The sequence below is a fragment of the Thunnus thynnus genome, chromosome 15 (assembly GCF_963924715.1).
Source record: "Thunnus thynnus chromosome 15, fThuThy2.1, whole genome shotgun sequence".
NCBI classification, from domain to species: Eukaryota; Metazoa; Chordata; class Actinopteri; order Scombriformes; family Scombridae; genus Thunnus; species Thunnus thynnus.
In genome coordinates this window covers 13,752,975-13,769,011 of record NC_089531.1, presented here as the reverse complement: position 1 = coordinate 13,769,011, position 16,037 = coordinate 13,752,975, and the positions used below count along the sequence as shown (strand labels likewise).

The following is a 16,037-nucleotide window of genomic DNA, read 5'->3' as shown; positions in this document are numbered from 1 at the left end:
CGCTATTTCGAGAAAAAAAGCTCCTCTAAAAATGCAGCGTGCTCTTGTTAACACACATTACGGTAGACTTTACGGCGGCAGCTGTTTCTCCATAGTTTGTTGCACAACTACTTTCTTCATTCGCATCCCTTCTGCTGTGTAGAAACAAATCAAAGAACCATGTCTGCACTCAACAGAAAGATTGTCAACACCGCATCAGCCCCTGGTGCGATCGGACCATACAGGTAAGAAAACTTTTAACGTCAGAAATATGCGTGAATCTGTCTACAGCAGCACGTGCGGTGGGTGCAGCAGCAAGTGCATAAATGTTTGAATGAATGGGGAAACAGCAGCACAGTTCAATATTTGATCAGGGGCGGGTCTTGGTGTGCAATGAACTCACCGGCCTAACTTGAACCCATAAAAAAGTACTAAAGTTGAACTTTTAGCAGCAGCAGAGTAGAAATCTCTCTCACTAAGAGGCTTAAAATGGCAACTATTCGTCGACGAATCCCTTACACACCAAAAGCTCCTGTCAGACAGGGAATATACAGGTAAGAACTAATATCTTATTATTATTTCAATGGTAGGTAGGTAGGCACAGACATAAACCACAGATAGAAAAAGTGTTAAATTTTTGTTATTTGGTGATTAAAACAATGACCATAAATAAAAGAAACAACACTGAATTAATCCATTTCTACTGTAAAATCATGTTTTTTTCTCTCTCTCTTTGATTGAATCTGTGCAGTTGTTTTCATGTTGATGCAACACAAATTGAGGGGTGTTGCTGCTCTGACCAATAGGATGTCAGTGGGTGGAGTTTAAGCAGGAGATTGTAGTATGCTGATGTCCTTCATTCATGCATTCATGACCTTAATTTTTGCCTTAATTAACTTTAAAGATGTATTCTGATTTATGGTGATAAAATTATCTTACAAAACTTATTTAAAGAAGCAATCGCCAGGGTATCTGCAGGTCTTGAAAGTCTTCTAGAGTTTCCTCTAAAAGGGGCTTAGAGGGTATTGAAAGTATTACATTTAAGTTACAGAAGTCTTAACTATTTTCTCTTGCCAGCTGCAGGCAGTACTCTTAGTAAGTTAGTAAGTGTTTTTAGTTGCCTACATCTATAAACTATTAGTGGTTTGTGCTGCAGGAAGCTGTCTGATCATTTTTTGTGGAGTTTCAGTCAACAACGCTCTCACTATTGCTACAGTTGCTAGGAAGCTCATCTACTTATTTCTAATTTAGCAAAAATTTAAATGAATTAATCATTTTTTAAGTGGTTAATCTATCCATCCATTTTTCTGCTGCTTATGTGGGTCCTGGTCACATTAATTTAATTATATCATTAGGAATCGTTGTTATGATTTGCTGGGAAGTACTGAAAAAAAGTGATATAATAATCATAAATAATTCTTGTCCATACACTTCCATCATACTTTCATAATTAATAATAAGATAAAATGGTCTTTAAAAGTTTTAAATGTGACCTTGCTGAAACCCTGAATCAAAAAAAATATGTAGGTTTAAAGACTGTCACGATTGAATAAGTGTGACTGAGAAGAGATTAAGTCATGTTTCATGTTCAGTTATGTGGAGAGAAATCCATCTTCATCTTCATCCTCACCGCTCAACGCAACAAGTCCACATTGTCAGAGGCGTTCACGGAAATGTAGGAAAATATGAAGTAGTTAACGGGAACATCACAGACTGATGGTATTAAACTGTGTGTGTTGTCTGTTTCATCCTCAGCCAGGCGGTGGTTGTGGACAGGACCATGTACATCTCGGGTCAGCTGGGGCTGGACGTGGCCTCTGGTCAGCTGGTGGACGGAGGAGTTCAGGCTCAGGCCAAACAGGTGAGACTCACAGATGGTTGATAATGGCCGAGACGACACTTATTGTAACATCTGCAGTTATTTGATTAGCTTGTGCAGTTTTTCTTTAGGCTCACAGTTTTAGCTTTTACGGTTTTATTTAGGTTGAACAGTTTATGTTCAGTGTTTAATGATGTTTCATTAGTTCAATTTAGGTTGTATAGTTGTATTGTTCTGCTTGTGTATTTACCCATAATGGCATTTTATTCTTATTTTTATTTATTTATTCTGTTGTATCTTCTATTCTGACGTTACTTTCCTGATGCACATGTAACCCCCTCTTATCTTATCTTATCTTATCTTATTTCTATTGGCTGAGAGGGTGATTAAACTAAAAAAGTCTAAAAGAGAGCCACTGTGCATAATTTTTACTACATTTCGGTGATCTATGTGTCATTTTTTACCAAGTAGTAACACTATTTACATATGTAATTAACATTTAAGATCATCAAGAAGCACAATTTTGTGCCAAATGCTTTTGACCACAACAAAGAAGTTAATCCATCAGTGAAGCCTATTTTAATTTCATGGAGCAGTCAGCACAGAAACAGAGAGAAACACGACTGATTATAGCACTATACTACTTTAATATTTCTTAAATAATTGATCGAGGCTCAGTAGGTTCAGTAAGTTTGTTTCTTGAAATGAAAAGAGCACAAGATGCATTAATATGAAGATCAATATATGAATGTTATAGTAACTTGACTTAAAGTAAAGATGCATTTCTGCCTCTGAATTTAGATTTTAAGTGTCAAGAACCATTTTATAATCCTCTTTCTCCTTTTTTTAAGTGCTTCTGAAAATAAATTTACCGGTATATTTTTTAAAACCTATTAAAATAAAAATTGACACAGATAATTAAAGATGAACAAAAACTGCTTCCATAAAATAAAAGATAAAAACAGAAAATTAAACAGACTGAGCAACAAAGACGAGATCAATACACTGACAGCAAGTGAATCAAAGTAAGAGGATGTTTCCCATCCTTCATCTTAATGGCTGTTAAATTAAAAGAAAAAATATAAAAAGTGAGATTAAAAATTGATCGACTGGGTATCACAGTGTCTCATCTCTCGTCCCTCAGGCTCTCATCAACATGGGGGAGATCCTCAAAGCTGCCGGCTGTGACTACACCAACGGTGAGATCTCACTTCTGTCAGACTGATCCATCTTTCAGCTGCTGCTCGCGTTTCATGTTGCTCAAAACAAACTGACAGAACGAACTTTTCCATTTCAGTGGTGAAGACTACTGTGCTGCTCAAAGATATCAATGACTTTAACAGCGTCAACGAGGTCTACAAGACGTGTAAGTCAAATCTTTGTTTTTCATTTCCAAACTCAATGTACTCCAATATAAACATATAATGAATGACACTATAATAAAACACAGTTATAATAATGTAAAATATGTTGTCATAGAAGAAGTTATAATTGTTGACATTGATGGTGGTGGTGATACTACTAATACTAACAAGTATTGTCTGTGTAGCTGATTGATAGATAAAAAACTGAATTTGATTCAGTCCTTCTGCAGCTGAAGGAAACAGAGATGTTTGAGCAGACTTGAAGGTTAACAGTCATTCATTAAATTAAACAGGCCTCGAGAAAATCGCATCAGCAGCAGAGATACATCACCAAGTTTTAAAAAAACACAGGATGGAAAAGGGGTTATATAGTATGTTTTTGTCCCTGAACTTACCGATAACATTTCAAATATCGTCTTTCTTTCCTGTATTTGGTCGAGTGTCTGGTCAGCAGAGAGACGTAGAGAAAACAGGATGGAAGTACATATAAGGCCTGTAGGGGAACAGACAGACATCAAGGCCACAGCACTGTTTCCCTGAGAAGCAGGTGCAGCTGTGCGCCCGTCTCCCCCTCATGGTTAAGATAACATATGGAGGACAAATACTACATCAAATCTGGAGTACACAGTGGGGCCTCTCAAGGTTGGGAAAGCTGGGTGTTTTCCACAAACTTTTCCTTAGCAACATTATACATTTTTTTCCATCCGTAGCCAACGTCTGATAGCTTATTCCTCTGTGTCATTGTTGTTCAAAAACCTATTAAAAACACACTGATGAGCCACACTGTTGCACTGGATGACACATTCCTTAAATACCGTGAATGTGGCCACTGTACTTAACTTTGTATACACAGTTCTGCTGTAGATAATACTCTTTAGGGAACCCAATGTGGAAAATAGTCCCCAACAAATGCATTATTTCCTCCTGTTTGAGTAACGTTTGCTAAAAACTACAATACCCAACTGTTTTAGAAAATTACTGAGCATTTTGTAAAAATTAAAATACATATTTGTGAGTCATTTTTAAAGGTTTAAAGAAGGGTGAGAGCGACTGACAGGGAAGGAAAGTTAGAAATTGACTAACTTATTGTTATTTTTGGTGTTTCTACAAAATTTGTTGACAATAAGAAAAATATAGAATAACATTTATTTCATGCTAGAAAGCAGATGATATTGGAAAACAATGGATGTGCAATTACTTCGGTTTTCAAATGGAATTTCTAAAATTTACTGTATGTTGTAATTATTACTCCCTAAATGTATAAATAGCAGCCACATGGGGGCGGCCAAGATTGTCAAAGCTGCTGTTATATTAATGATCAGTCTAGCATTTATTAGCAGGATATAAACAATAAATAAATGGTTTATAACACATTATTAAGTATTTGTAAGCAGATATAAGTGTTTATTAATGTAACAACCACAACTAACAACTATAACTCCTCTGGGTATCCAAAAGTAAAGGCTCGTATATAAACATATAATGAATGACACTATAGTTAAAAGCAGTTATAATAATATAAAAGATGTTGTCATAGAATAAGTTGTAATTGTTGACAAATACTGTATATTAATGAACTTATATATTGTTTATATATAAATATATATGTCTTATAAATGCTAAATAGAGCGATTTAAAGAAAAGTATTACGTGGCCAATTTTATTCACTTTATACTGTATAATTATTGTCTGTCAGAGACTAATTACTGCACAAATATCTGAGTTACTGTTTGTTTTGTAACTGGTTTATTTAATCAAACATATCAATATGGAGGATGGATTAGAGGCCAGTTCATCTTCACCAGCTACTTCCATCTAAATGTTATGATTAGTGAGACTCGCTATTTAACTGGATTCAAACCTCGATGTCAGCGAGTATGTAGCCTGCTGAAGTGTTCTTGAGCAAGACACAGTATCTCTACCTTCTCCAGCAGTGCTGATCTGTAGTTGAAAGTGAAAATTTCTTTGTCATGGGAGGATTTCAGTCTCCGAGAAATGAAACTGATCCCAAATATTCTCTTATTGTCTTGGTCGGTGGTCATTTGTGGCCCCTCTGTGGTCACGAGTGCCTCATATTTCACCGACATCTCTCAGAAAATGACTGACAGGTTTAGCATTCACCTGACAGACAGAATGAATGCACAAAGTCTGGGCATTTCCTCTTGGATCACAACAGACGGGGGGTAATGGAAGCCGCAGAGCCCAGTGAGTTGTAAGTGGACACCGGCATGCAGGCACACAGATGTAACCCAACTCCTTCCAGCCAGTATAGCTGCTCAGGCCATTGACTCGGGTTCAAGCCCAACCTCCCAACTCTACTCAACCCTAAACCACAGGCGGGGAACTTTCCCTGACCCTGATTAGAGGAGGGAAAGGACCAGTGTGGTCCAAAGTCATGTCAATTTTGACGTCTGGGTGTCCTGTGTTGGATGTCTTAGTCCTCTCTCTACCTACATTTCCTGTCTTTTGGGAGGTTTCAACCAAAGAAAGGGCCGAAAAATGCTTTAAAAAAGGAAATTTCAGCTACTAGTTGAAGTTATGGCATATTTAGATAAATATGATTACTTGAATTTGCAGCTTTAAAAAATCAACATTTGGAGATTTGTCTCTTTTTTGTCTCTCTTATTAAAAAAAAGTTGCTCAGTGAAAAGAACTGCGGCTGTGAAAAATACATTTAACTGGTGTATATTATATTCTTGTCCTTTTTTTAACTGGCTCTTTAATTAATCAGGAAGACAACCTTGTGGAAAAAGTTGTGAACATCTGGACTTATTAACATTTACAACTGTGGATTAGATGGCTTACCAGAAACTCATGACCCTTTATTAGACACTGACTAATATTTGCAACTGCAGAATTGATTATTGTAAAGTGAATAAGACATTAAAGAGCAAAATAAGAAGATAAAGCAAGTTATGCACCAGATGTACATCAGCAAAATAGCAAACTGATGTATAAATCGTTTCTAAATAAATATACCATATTTGAAAGTCGACAAAACAAACATTATGCACATATAATTAACCTGATGGCCTTTGAGTTTTCTTCTCCTATAATATAAATATAATGTAACATGTTCTCCCTCCAGTTTTCCGCAGTAACTTCCCTGCCAGAGCTGCCTACCAAGTGGCTGCGCTCCCCAGAGTGAGTACCAACAAATCCTTTATACTACTATCGAACCGCAGCACACTAATAGTACATAAAGTTCATACACACAGGGTGAAGGTGGAAATTCATGATAGCTAGGTGCATGTTCATTCATGCGTGTTATGCATTTTCCATCATCCATGTGCGGCTGTTCTCGCTATGAGTGGACTGTAAAATGGTACAAATCAATATTGTGTTAATGCTAACAGGAAGCAGATCCAGTTAGTAGCAAATCACAAGTATCTGGATGGTGTGTGTGTGTGTGTGTGTGTGTGTCCACTGTTGGGTGATATTGCTTTGTAGTGTTTTATTACCAACATTGTTTTCTTTTGCATCTCCTCACTGTCTCTTTGTCTCCTTCTTCAGGGTGGACTGGTGGAAATCGAGGCGGTTGCCGTCGTCGGTCCTCTCTCAGACTCCTGACTAACCAGCAGTATCACAAACAAGCTGTAGTTCAGCCATCAAGTGACCTTATACAGTAGTTGTACTGTAGTAGCCTCATGATATTTCCATATAACACATGAAAGACCAAACTAGGATCTTGTTGACTTTCTTTCTCTTTATATGCAGGTTTTAGTATTCATTGTTGCTCCACTGACCACTGTGGCTGGTTGAATGCACTGCTGAAACATTTCCAGTATACCTCTGTAAAACCACTGATCATTAGATTAAACCCCTAAATATCAGAGCAGCACTTAATTTAACACCCTACATACATACTGTACATGAAATAGACAGTGATGATAATGTGAGATTGTACCTTTATCACCAGGCTAACATTACCAGGCCACAGTGGTTAGATTCAGTGTCAGATGGACTTCCTGTTGGAGGTGTTTCTGGTTTAGTACCTCATCTGTTTTATTCCAGAGAAAATGAACAAACATTTGCAAAAAAAAAAAAAGCAGCTCTCACTAATAAATAAATGCAGTAAAACCTCAGATCCTGGAGTGTTTATTCACCTGAAAATGTAGCTCTTCATCCTTCATTAAGATTCAATGAAATTTCCTGTATTAAATGTGATTTATAACGTGGCCTTTTTAATTTTATGACAGTTCTTTAGCATATTACAGATTAAACTTTCAGGTTTTCTTCCCAGAGAGAAATCATGACACAACAGAAACAAAAAAAAGAAGCTCTCACATTTATAAATTCATGTTTAAATCAGTCGGACAATCTTTAAAGTACGTGTACGCTTACAGAAATACACCTGCAGTGGAGCAGCTCTTCGTACTCATAACAGACATGATCGTAAAATCAAAGCCAGCTACCCAAAAAGAATATCATTTCATAAATCATATATTTTGGCTTTGGTTTTCTTTGTACTATGATTCTGTAGAAAAGTAGAGAATGAATTTGTGGATTCAACTAGATTCAAGATATGATGTTTGATAAAAATCTGCTATTATAACTCTCTATACAGGTAATAAATAGAAACTTTCATGGATAATTTAATCTATTCTCAAATGATGACATCTGGAAAAAAACAAACAAACACGCCCATTAAGTGCTGTTGAACTCTGTCTATGTACAGTTTGCAAGCAGATTTTGCAGACAAACACCATTTTGAGGGGAAGAAGGCACAGTGATGACTGACTGAGGAACCTTGAATGAAAGTAGTCATCACAGGTTCTGTATCTTGGCAACGAGGCGATATCTTTCACACTCACACACACACACACACACACTTACACATACTTTCACTCATGCATACAAATCAGCTTGGACGCTTCCAGAGAACTCATCTGGTTCATTTCATCTCACTCTGGCTCATCTTCATTCACTGGGAGCTAAAAAAAAAAAAACACAAAAAGGAGAGAAAACATGTCAAGATGGCACAGATGTCATTGTATGGACTGAGTGACGACATGTTGATACTGCAGCACTCACCTGGTTCCTCCTCTTTATTGGGCTCTTCTGCATTTTCTGGTCAGAAGGAAAGAAAAATGTATAGATGTAAACAACAAATAAAATCATATTTACAGGGTCAGTTCATCCAAATTACCGGGGAAAAAAAATGTATTTTCTCACTATCTCGAAGATAGTTTTGATTTAATTTGTCCAAGTTTTGACAAATTTTTGTCTCTGCTTCAGTGCTGCTCTTTCTAGACACTGTGAACAGTTTTCAGAGGGACTTTTTAGACTTTTTAGTCTGTGGAAAGTGGTTGCAATGAGAACTGCTCACAGCAAAGTGAGCATTGTTTCTGCAGAGACACATTACCATTGAATTATTTTAAATGCATTTTTTCAACGTTGTGAGTACCACAAGCTAAATTTTATTCACCTCCGTTGTATTGAGGTTGTGGAAGAAATTATTAGAGGTAAGTGAGAAAATATGTTTTTTTTTTTGTTGTTGTGCTGAAGATTTTGACTCAGCTTGCACAGAAAATCCAGGACACTAAATGTTCCCTCCAGCAGAAACATTAATTATTAAGCCTATAACACATTTTAATCCAAATGTGTAAAATCACATCATTGACAAACAAGGAAAAACATGGATTTCCATTCAATCACATTTATCACGACTGCTTTTCTATTAAAGACTTGTGATCCCAAACTCTGCCCACTGACTGCTCCAGAACGGGATGAGCGCGCTGCTACTGTGACACTCGATCCTCTCTCTCCATTGGCTGTGAAACAGAGGCAGGGAGGCTGAGCGGTGCCTGACATCGTTCGTCGCCAGTGGAAGCCCTATATGTGTTGGCGTGCTCTAGTTTCTCTGTGGACTCAGATTGCATCTTAATGAGACCGCAGTGACAATAAAGTGTTGGAAACACACACACACACACACACAGTGTAGGGGGCGTCCAAACAAGGCCGTGGTCAAGCTTGAACTGAATGTGAGTCAAGCTAGACACCAAAGAGGGTCAGGATCAAGTGGAGACGAAAGTCAAGCAGAGTACTGACTGTCTTGTGTCTATGTCACATTATGGATGATTGCTGAATACTGTAAAGGCACAAATGATTGCATTAGGTGCATAATACAATATAAATCTTTTCTTGGGGACTGTGGGTACTTTTTTTCTGGATATTTTTCCTGGATTCCTCCAAGTAAAATCTACAAATCTGAATATTTATCTAAAATCACTTTAACACAGTTATTCTGTATCTAATTATTTGTCTCCACTATCCTTCTGTATGTGCTGCTACTTTATGCAGCAGTTCAAAAACGACGCTGCTGCAGTAGATTTACTGTACGTTAATGAACTTAACAAGGAAATGTGAGCATAAACCCTCTTTAAAATAAGGAGTTTCGAAAAGAGCTGAACAGTTTTGAAACCAGTATATATTTGTGTCATGAAGCAGGGGTGACACCTGCACAGGATGACTGTCAAAATACACATTTCCCATTTAATGAGAGAGTTTAAGGATTCAGCAATATCACAGCTGTGGTATAGGTAGACCATGACGACAGCCATCTGAAGATGAGGAGGAAGTAACTTTTCCGTTGAATACGTCCACAGTGTCATGGCTTCACTACCTTGTCCGTCTTTACTTTAATGGTATTCGCTACAGGAGTGGACACTTTGCATCAGACATCAGAGGAAAATGAAGAGCTGACCTCATGAACCTGATGGCTGCCAGTCATTTGCATCATGAAGCAGTAAGTGAGCTGATAGCAATGAATGTAGTGTTGAACTCACACAACTCCCTGTTGAGAACCTCCATGTACAGATAATCATTTTAAGTCAAGCATGCAGAGAGATTATCACCGAGCAGACCTGCAGTCGCTCTCAAGTGTCTCTTAATGTCAGTTCATCATGTTTTAACCTTATAAGTATCCTGACTACTGCTTGGCATCTATTCACCTGTCCAGTGTTTGTGCTGTTCCTTGACAACAGAGCTGTCTTTGTTAAACAAACTGTAATGCAATAGCTTCCAGTCAATAGTTGATTATGAAATGTGTTTTCTTACTTTCAATACGTATCAATCATAAAGTTAGCCAGAGGAAATTCATTGTTTTTCTTATGGCTTCTCAAAATCAGGAGCTGATCGTTGGCTGCCAGCTTAAAAATTATTAATCACGCTTGCTCAGGCATCTGAAATGTATGTTACTTCAGCAAAACTGTGACATCAAGTCAATCCTTTATAATACTTATCGCCTCAACATACAGCAATTACTGACCAACTGACTGATCAAGCATGAGTCTGTGCCACCTCATTTCATATATCTTGCATGTTCACACTGCCAGAAGGAAGAACATACTCGAAATATGTTTTCAATCACCGCTGTGGAAACCCCGTCAATAAAAACACTCCTGTCAGTCCAAACAAGCATACAGATTAAAATTAAACTATGAATGTTTGTAGCATAATTCATTAATTCATTGTAACCCGATTAAGTAAACTCAACCAATACCTCAAGTGTCAAGACACATCCTTAAATACTAACTAAATAATTGGATGTGTGACTTATAAACACATTCCTCTGGCCACCTCGGTGAGTTCATTAAAGGACAAAGTAATGTCTGCGTGTTGTTGGATACCGCCTGGTTACCAATATCACAGTGGGACTGGGGAGGGTCTAGGGAAAGACGGAAGGGACAATATGTACAGCACCTGGGCGCTGTGGCAGCCCGTGTTCATTGAGTCACTATGCAGGAGGCGAAGCGCTGCTCAGGTTACTGCTGGTTAATAGAAACAATTGTACATTTTGTCTAAGGTTAATAAGTTCTCTGTGCCTCGCAAGGGAACAGAAATAATGAGACTATTGTTTCCTACCGATTGTGGTAATAGCTTTAAATGACCTGTTTCACAGATATGTATAAAGATGTCAAGAGAAAATCCTCTAACCTGCTCAGTGTTTTAATCCTTGAGGCTCAAATACCTCCATGTGCTTTATAGAAAAAGGCAAGTTGATGGTTGATGATGCACATGCACACACAGGTATGCAGGTCCATCAACTTTATAACTTTGATAAGTGCTCAGTCAGATACAAGACTGTCACTGGTCACTGTGATGGGAGATTGAAAAAGTGTCATTTGCATTGAAAATAAAGGATGTAGTGAAAATGAATACATGCTTAGAGCCTTGCATGGGCTCAGCTGACGGCTTGAAACTGCTCATTTTGCAGAGACAAAGTGGAGTTGATCAGGTGAGGATGCTCAGCAGAATTAGTGCAAAACTGAATCCAAAGTTGATGTTTGTCTGCAGCTCACAGTTTACCAAAATGTATGTTGAAATGGTCTTCCAACTGTGAATGAATATCTCTTAATGGCCAAATATTTTACATACTGGGAATGAAATTAAGCAAATGTCAATGACCTGTCACAGTGCTGTTTTGTTGTTGTTTTTTTTTACTTCAACCCACCTGTCTCTGCAGCTGCAGGATCTGAGGAGGCCTCTGCTTCCTCAGGTTTAGCCGCCTCTGCACTGTCGGCATCAGGCTTGGACTCCTCCCCTTCTGCCTTTGCCTCTTCAGGTGGACTGTCAGCATCAGGCTTGGACTCCTCCCCTTCTGCCTTTGCCTCTGCAGGCGGACTGTCTGCAGCAGGCTTGGATTCCTCCGCTGCTGCTGGAGCTGCAGATGATGCAGCTGCAGCATCTACAGGTTTAGCGTCGCTTCCATGCGCAGGTGTCTTGTCCTCAGCTGCTTTGCCATTCTTGTGAGCCTCCCCTGTCAGGAACAAATTAATTAACATGATGTTGTTATCTAAACAGTTAAAACAGATGGTAAATTCAGTCAGATTTCCTGACAATTTGGTAAATCCACTAAAAACTAGGACACATGACAAAAATGTATAAAAAGGTGTTTCATTTTGTAAGACTTCAATAAAAACACATGAGGTAATGCTGCTGTTCATACAGTTGAGATTAATCAGACAAAAACATGACCATGTTTATAGTAGAGACAAGATAAGAGATAAGTTCTTAACCTATATTAACAATTTCTCACATGACACTGTATGACACTGAGGTCAAGGGTCAAGTTTAGTGTTAAAATTACATACCAGGGTCACCTCTCATTTCTCTGATGATATTATTTAACTATCTATGAATGTGTGACAGTTTGGAGCATCAGTTCTGTGCTCTTGGGTTCCCCCTGTTTTAGTTTACTTTACATTTGTGGCATCCGTGTGATACTGTAGTTTACTTAATACAGAATCACTGAGATTAAAGGGCCACTATTTAAGGCTTACTCCTGCTATTTATCGCACTTCCATAAAGTTAGGGGACTCACAAGATACAGATTAAATACATGATGCAGCAAAGATAAGATATACTCTGACATTAAATCTCCAGTATGGGTGAAGCTCCAAAAAGGCTGGATCCTACATTTCATGTAATGCAACTGGACAGGAGATCCTCCAGATCCACAGATGACATTATGGAGTGTTTTCACAGGCTGAGTATTACTGCTGATGAATAAACTGAACTTCATTTATAAAATCCATAATTTAATCCACAGCCAGTTTATAACTAATATTATTATGGGTGCCATACGACACCAAAAACTGTTTTTATACACTATCCAGGCAACTTCTGGAGTACTTAGACTGTTACTCTGGAGCCAGTAAGGATGTATAGCGTGCATGTGGCAAAAACACGACCACATATCAGAAAAAAATTGGAAAATAATGAAAATACTTGTATCTTGTGTTGAATTGAAAGGGTGTCCAAACTTTTGACTGGTACTGTAAATGTTTGATTGTTTGAGAATGAAGCTAGTGTGAAAAATCTCATCCAGACAAAATGACTTCCAACACCCAAAGATTAAACTCCAGTCTCTGATCACTGGACCATGTAGCGACAAATGAAGAAAAGCATCAGGAACATGAGCAATTTCCTAAAAACAGAATTGTACTTGATCGACTGTTTCTCCATTTCTCAAAATATGAAAAGAATACATCACACTGCTGCTAATTGATACAGATCATGATGTGGAAACTAAAAAAATAACATAATGAGACCACAGTTAACATGTGATTGAAACCACAAAAAAGTTAATGATTATGTGGATTGTTGTTAACAAATATTAACAGCATCCTACCGCACAGTTTACTGCTCTGTGATCAGGATTGTGTGTTTAGGGATATTATGTATCACTTCCTTGTAGACCTTTCTTTTTCTGAAGATTTGCATCGCAGCTATTTGCATGAACTACATAAGTCTTAACTACTGACCTTCTGTGTTCTCGGAGTTCCTTGAACTGCAGCTAATAATCAATAAAGTGCTGCTTGAAACAAAAGTAATGTCATTGAGAAACCTGAGATCTTTTACAAAATGGGGAAACTTTGCATGATATTTGTTATATTGCTTGGTAAATAAAGCTTTTAAGACTGTCAATAAGTTCAAAAACATTGTGTTAAATACTTGTGATGTTGTGATCAATAAACAGAGATAAAGGCTGCTGACTACAGACTGACACGCTTGTCTTTAAGTGAATAAACCTCGGGTTAAAAAATGTCATCTTCCTTTCCTGGTAGTGACACGTGAGCATCCGGCGAAGGACATAAATGCAAAAATAAGAAAACATTCAAATTTCCGTCTGACCTCTAAGGTGACGATAACAGCAACAGCTCGCTGATAAACCTGAAAAGAGACTTTCAAGAGAAGTCTGAAGCTCTTCTATCATCAGCTGACAAAAGTGATGTGATAATTAAGAGTTGTGGGGGAAGCAATTTTTTTTTTGCTTGTCCCTTCTGCAGAAAGGTCAGAGGTCAGGGTCAGCTGCAAGAAATGAGCTTAAACACACACAAGGCTGTTTCTGAGCTCACTACATCACCGAAGTTGTATGAATTTCAGCTTACTTTGTGTGTTTATGTGTTTCTATGCATGTGTTTCCATATATTCATGGTGCTGCTCAGTGTGTAAATCCCTTTAATGATTGCAAAGACAGAATAAGACTGAAAGAGAAACTTGCTCAGAGGTCATCCCACTAAGTGAATCTTTTACCAGTTTTCCCACTTTCTTAATCTCTGAGTTGTGTGAAATAATGCTTCGGCTGACACTACTGTGCAGCAAACAAATTAAAAAGGTGACAAGAGAAGATAGAGTCATTTCCTCCAAGAGGTGTCCTGTTAACCAAATGAGAGTTCCTGCTCTTAACACTGAAACATGCAAACACAAGATCCAGTGTTGGTCTTTTACCCCGAAACTTGTGCTAGTTTGCACCACAGCAGGGCCATCTCTGACCCGCTACAACAAAGGATTGTCTAAAAGTGGCTTCTCCATTTCCTATTGAAACCGTAGACTGTTACCAAATCTGCTTTCATGCCAGTGTCTCTCTCAGGGAGGACGGAGCCAGGAACCACTGTTAAACAACGATGATAAACTCTCCTCATGCCGCACTCTGGAGCTCTGGCTTGATAAATATAAACACACAAGATACCAAGAGAAATATATGCTGTCCTTGTGATCGGTGCTCACTAATGTAGACTTAAATGGGTGATGCACCTCTGTATAGAGACGGCAGTGAACTTCCATGTTGGCATCAACATGTTAAGAGGCTATTTATAGTATCTAGTAACAGTCTAGGTGATCTTATTATAGCAAATTGATATTTCCACATATTTAACAGACATTAACATCACTAAAGTGAAGCTGTGGATAATGCATGGGTCAGTGACTTACAGCTGCAGAAATTAGATAAGACAATTTTCATACTATGCAAAAACTGTAAAAGTTATTTTACATGCAAATTTATCTACATTATGTCAAAAATAATGTTTGGATAAGACAACATCCTTTCCAATGCACTGTTGACAACGCAGCATTATTTTCAGTAAAAAAAATCATATAATAGACTATTTATAAAATACAATGCATGCAATTAATGCTACCCAGCTGCACATACAACACATAGGTTATTTCTATATTCCACATATCTCATAAACATTTTGTCATATTATGATTTTTTTGGCTCACCTGTAGTGCTGGCTCCGTTGCTTTCCTCGGGTTTAACACTGGGTCTAATCGTATCTACCGCTGAAGTTTGGGAACTGGTGGAGCATCCCATCCTGCCCTGTGCACAAAGAGGACTGGGTGGTTATCTTCAGAGTTAAGAGGTGAGGAGCAGCTGCCCTGATGACGTCGTGCATATATATATATATAAATATTGTCGTCTCTGTAAATGGAGAGGACTCAAAACTCTGGGGAGTGAAACCCCTGAAGGAGTAAAAAAAAAAAAAAAAGACGGACCGGTAGTTAAATTCCTCTAGTCTCGTGCGTAATTGCGCATCATGGATTTTCCTCCCCACAAAAATGTGCGCAGGTTGTTGTTGTGTTGCGGCTTCTTCAAGTCTCTAAACAAGTTTGACACGCAGGTGAAATGTTGGCTTTTAATTGTGTACTGTAACTTAGGCTGTATCCAGGAGGCTGGCACAGGAACAAAAATACATTATTCAGTCAGTGTGCAGAGGCCACCTATTGGGGCGGGGAAAGTGAATCAGTTGTAGGACGCAACGAAGACCTACAATAAACTGCCGATGTGCCCTTGAAGAAACATCTTAACGTTGAGTTGTTGAACTGTAGCAGCGCAATTTCCGGTTACAGAGTGCAAACTATCATTCAACTGCAGGGACGTGCAGAGGATGTTAGAGGAGCAGGAACTCAAATTCATATAAGGAGATTTTTGCAAATAATTACTGGAATAACTACTGTTAAAGAGATATTAAAATGTAGGCCATGTATTTAAAACAAACCCGTGAGTGAGGTTGGTTCAAACGCTGCAACATGACGGTTAATTAATAATACATGCAAAGAATTTAAGTGTATTTCAGTAAATTCTC

General features: G+C 38.1%; 2 protein-coding genes across 4 annotated transcripts; one reads left to right on the top strand and one right to left on the bottom strand.

Moving 5' to 3' along the window:
- The first annotated feature begins 67 nt into the window (after positions 1 to 67).
- rida (reactive intermediate imine deaminase A homolog) lies at positions 68 to 7,247 on the top strand. 2 transcript variants are annotated; one of them, XM_067612772.1, is made up of 6 exons: positions 68 to 224; positions 1,735 to 1,840; positions 2,943 to 2,997; positions 3,096 to 3,164; positions 6,251 to 6,306; positions 6,676 to 7,247. In XM_067612772.1, exons 1-6 carry the CDS (start codon positions 160 to 162, stop codon positions 6,730 to 6,732), a joined length of 408 nt encoding a protein of 135 aa, XP_067468873.1. In that variant the 5' UTR covers positions 68 to 159; the 3' UTR covers positions 6,733 to 7,247. The 2 variants fall into 2 exon arrangements, with proteins under 2 accessions (XP_067468873.1, XP_067468874.1); XM_067612773.1 differs by lacking the exon at positions 68 to 224 and adding an exon at positions 379 to 533.
- A 192-nt stretch (positions 7,248 to 7,439) lies between these two features.
- On the bottom strand, positions 7,440 to 15,628 carry si:dkey-284p5.3 (uncharacterized protein LOC557830 homolog). 2 transcript variants are annotated; one of them, XM_067612771.1, is made up of 5 exons: positions 15,448 to 15,628; positions 15,175 to 15,271; positions 11,618 to 11,923; positions 8,197 to 8,232; positions 7,440 to 8,096 (listed from the first exon to the last, which is right to left on the bottom strand). In XM_067612771.1, exons 2-5 carry the CDS (start codon positions 15,263 to 15,265, stop codon positions 8,083 to 8,085), a joined length of 447 nt encoding a protein of 148 aa, XP_067468872.1. In that variant the 5' UTR covers positions 15,266 to 15,271; positions 15,448 to 15,628; the 3' UTR covers positions 7,440 to 8,082. The 2 variants fall into 2 exon arrangements, with proteins under 2 accessions (XP_067468872.1, XP_067468871.1); XM_067612770.1 differs by lacking the exon at positions 15,448 to 15,628 and having other exon boundaries at positions 15,175 to 15,441.
- Between the last annotated feature and the right edge of the window lie 409 nt (positions 15,629 to 16,037).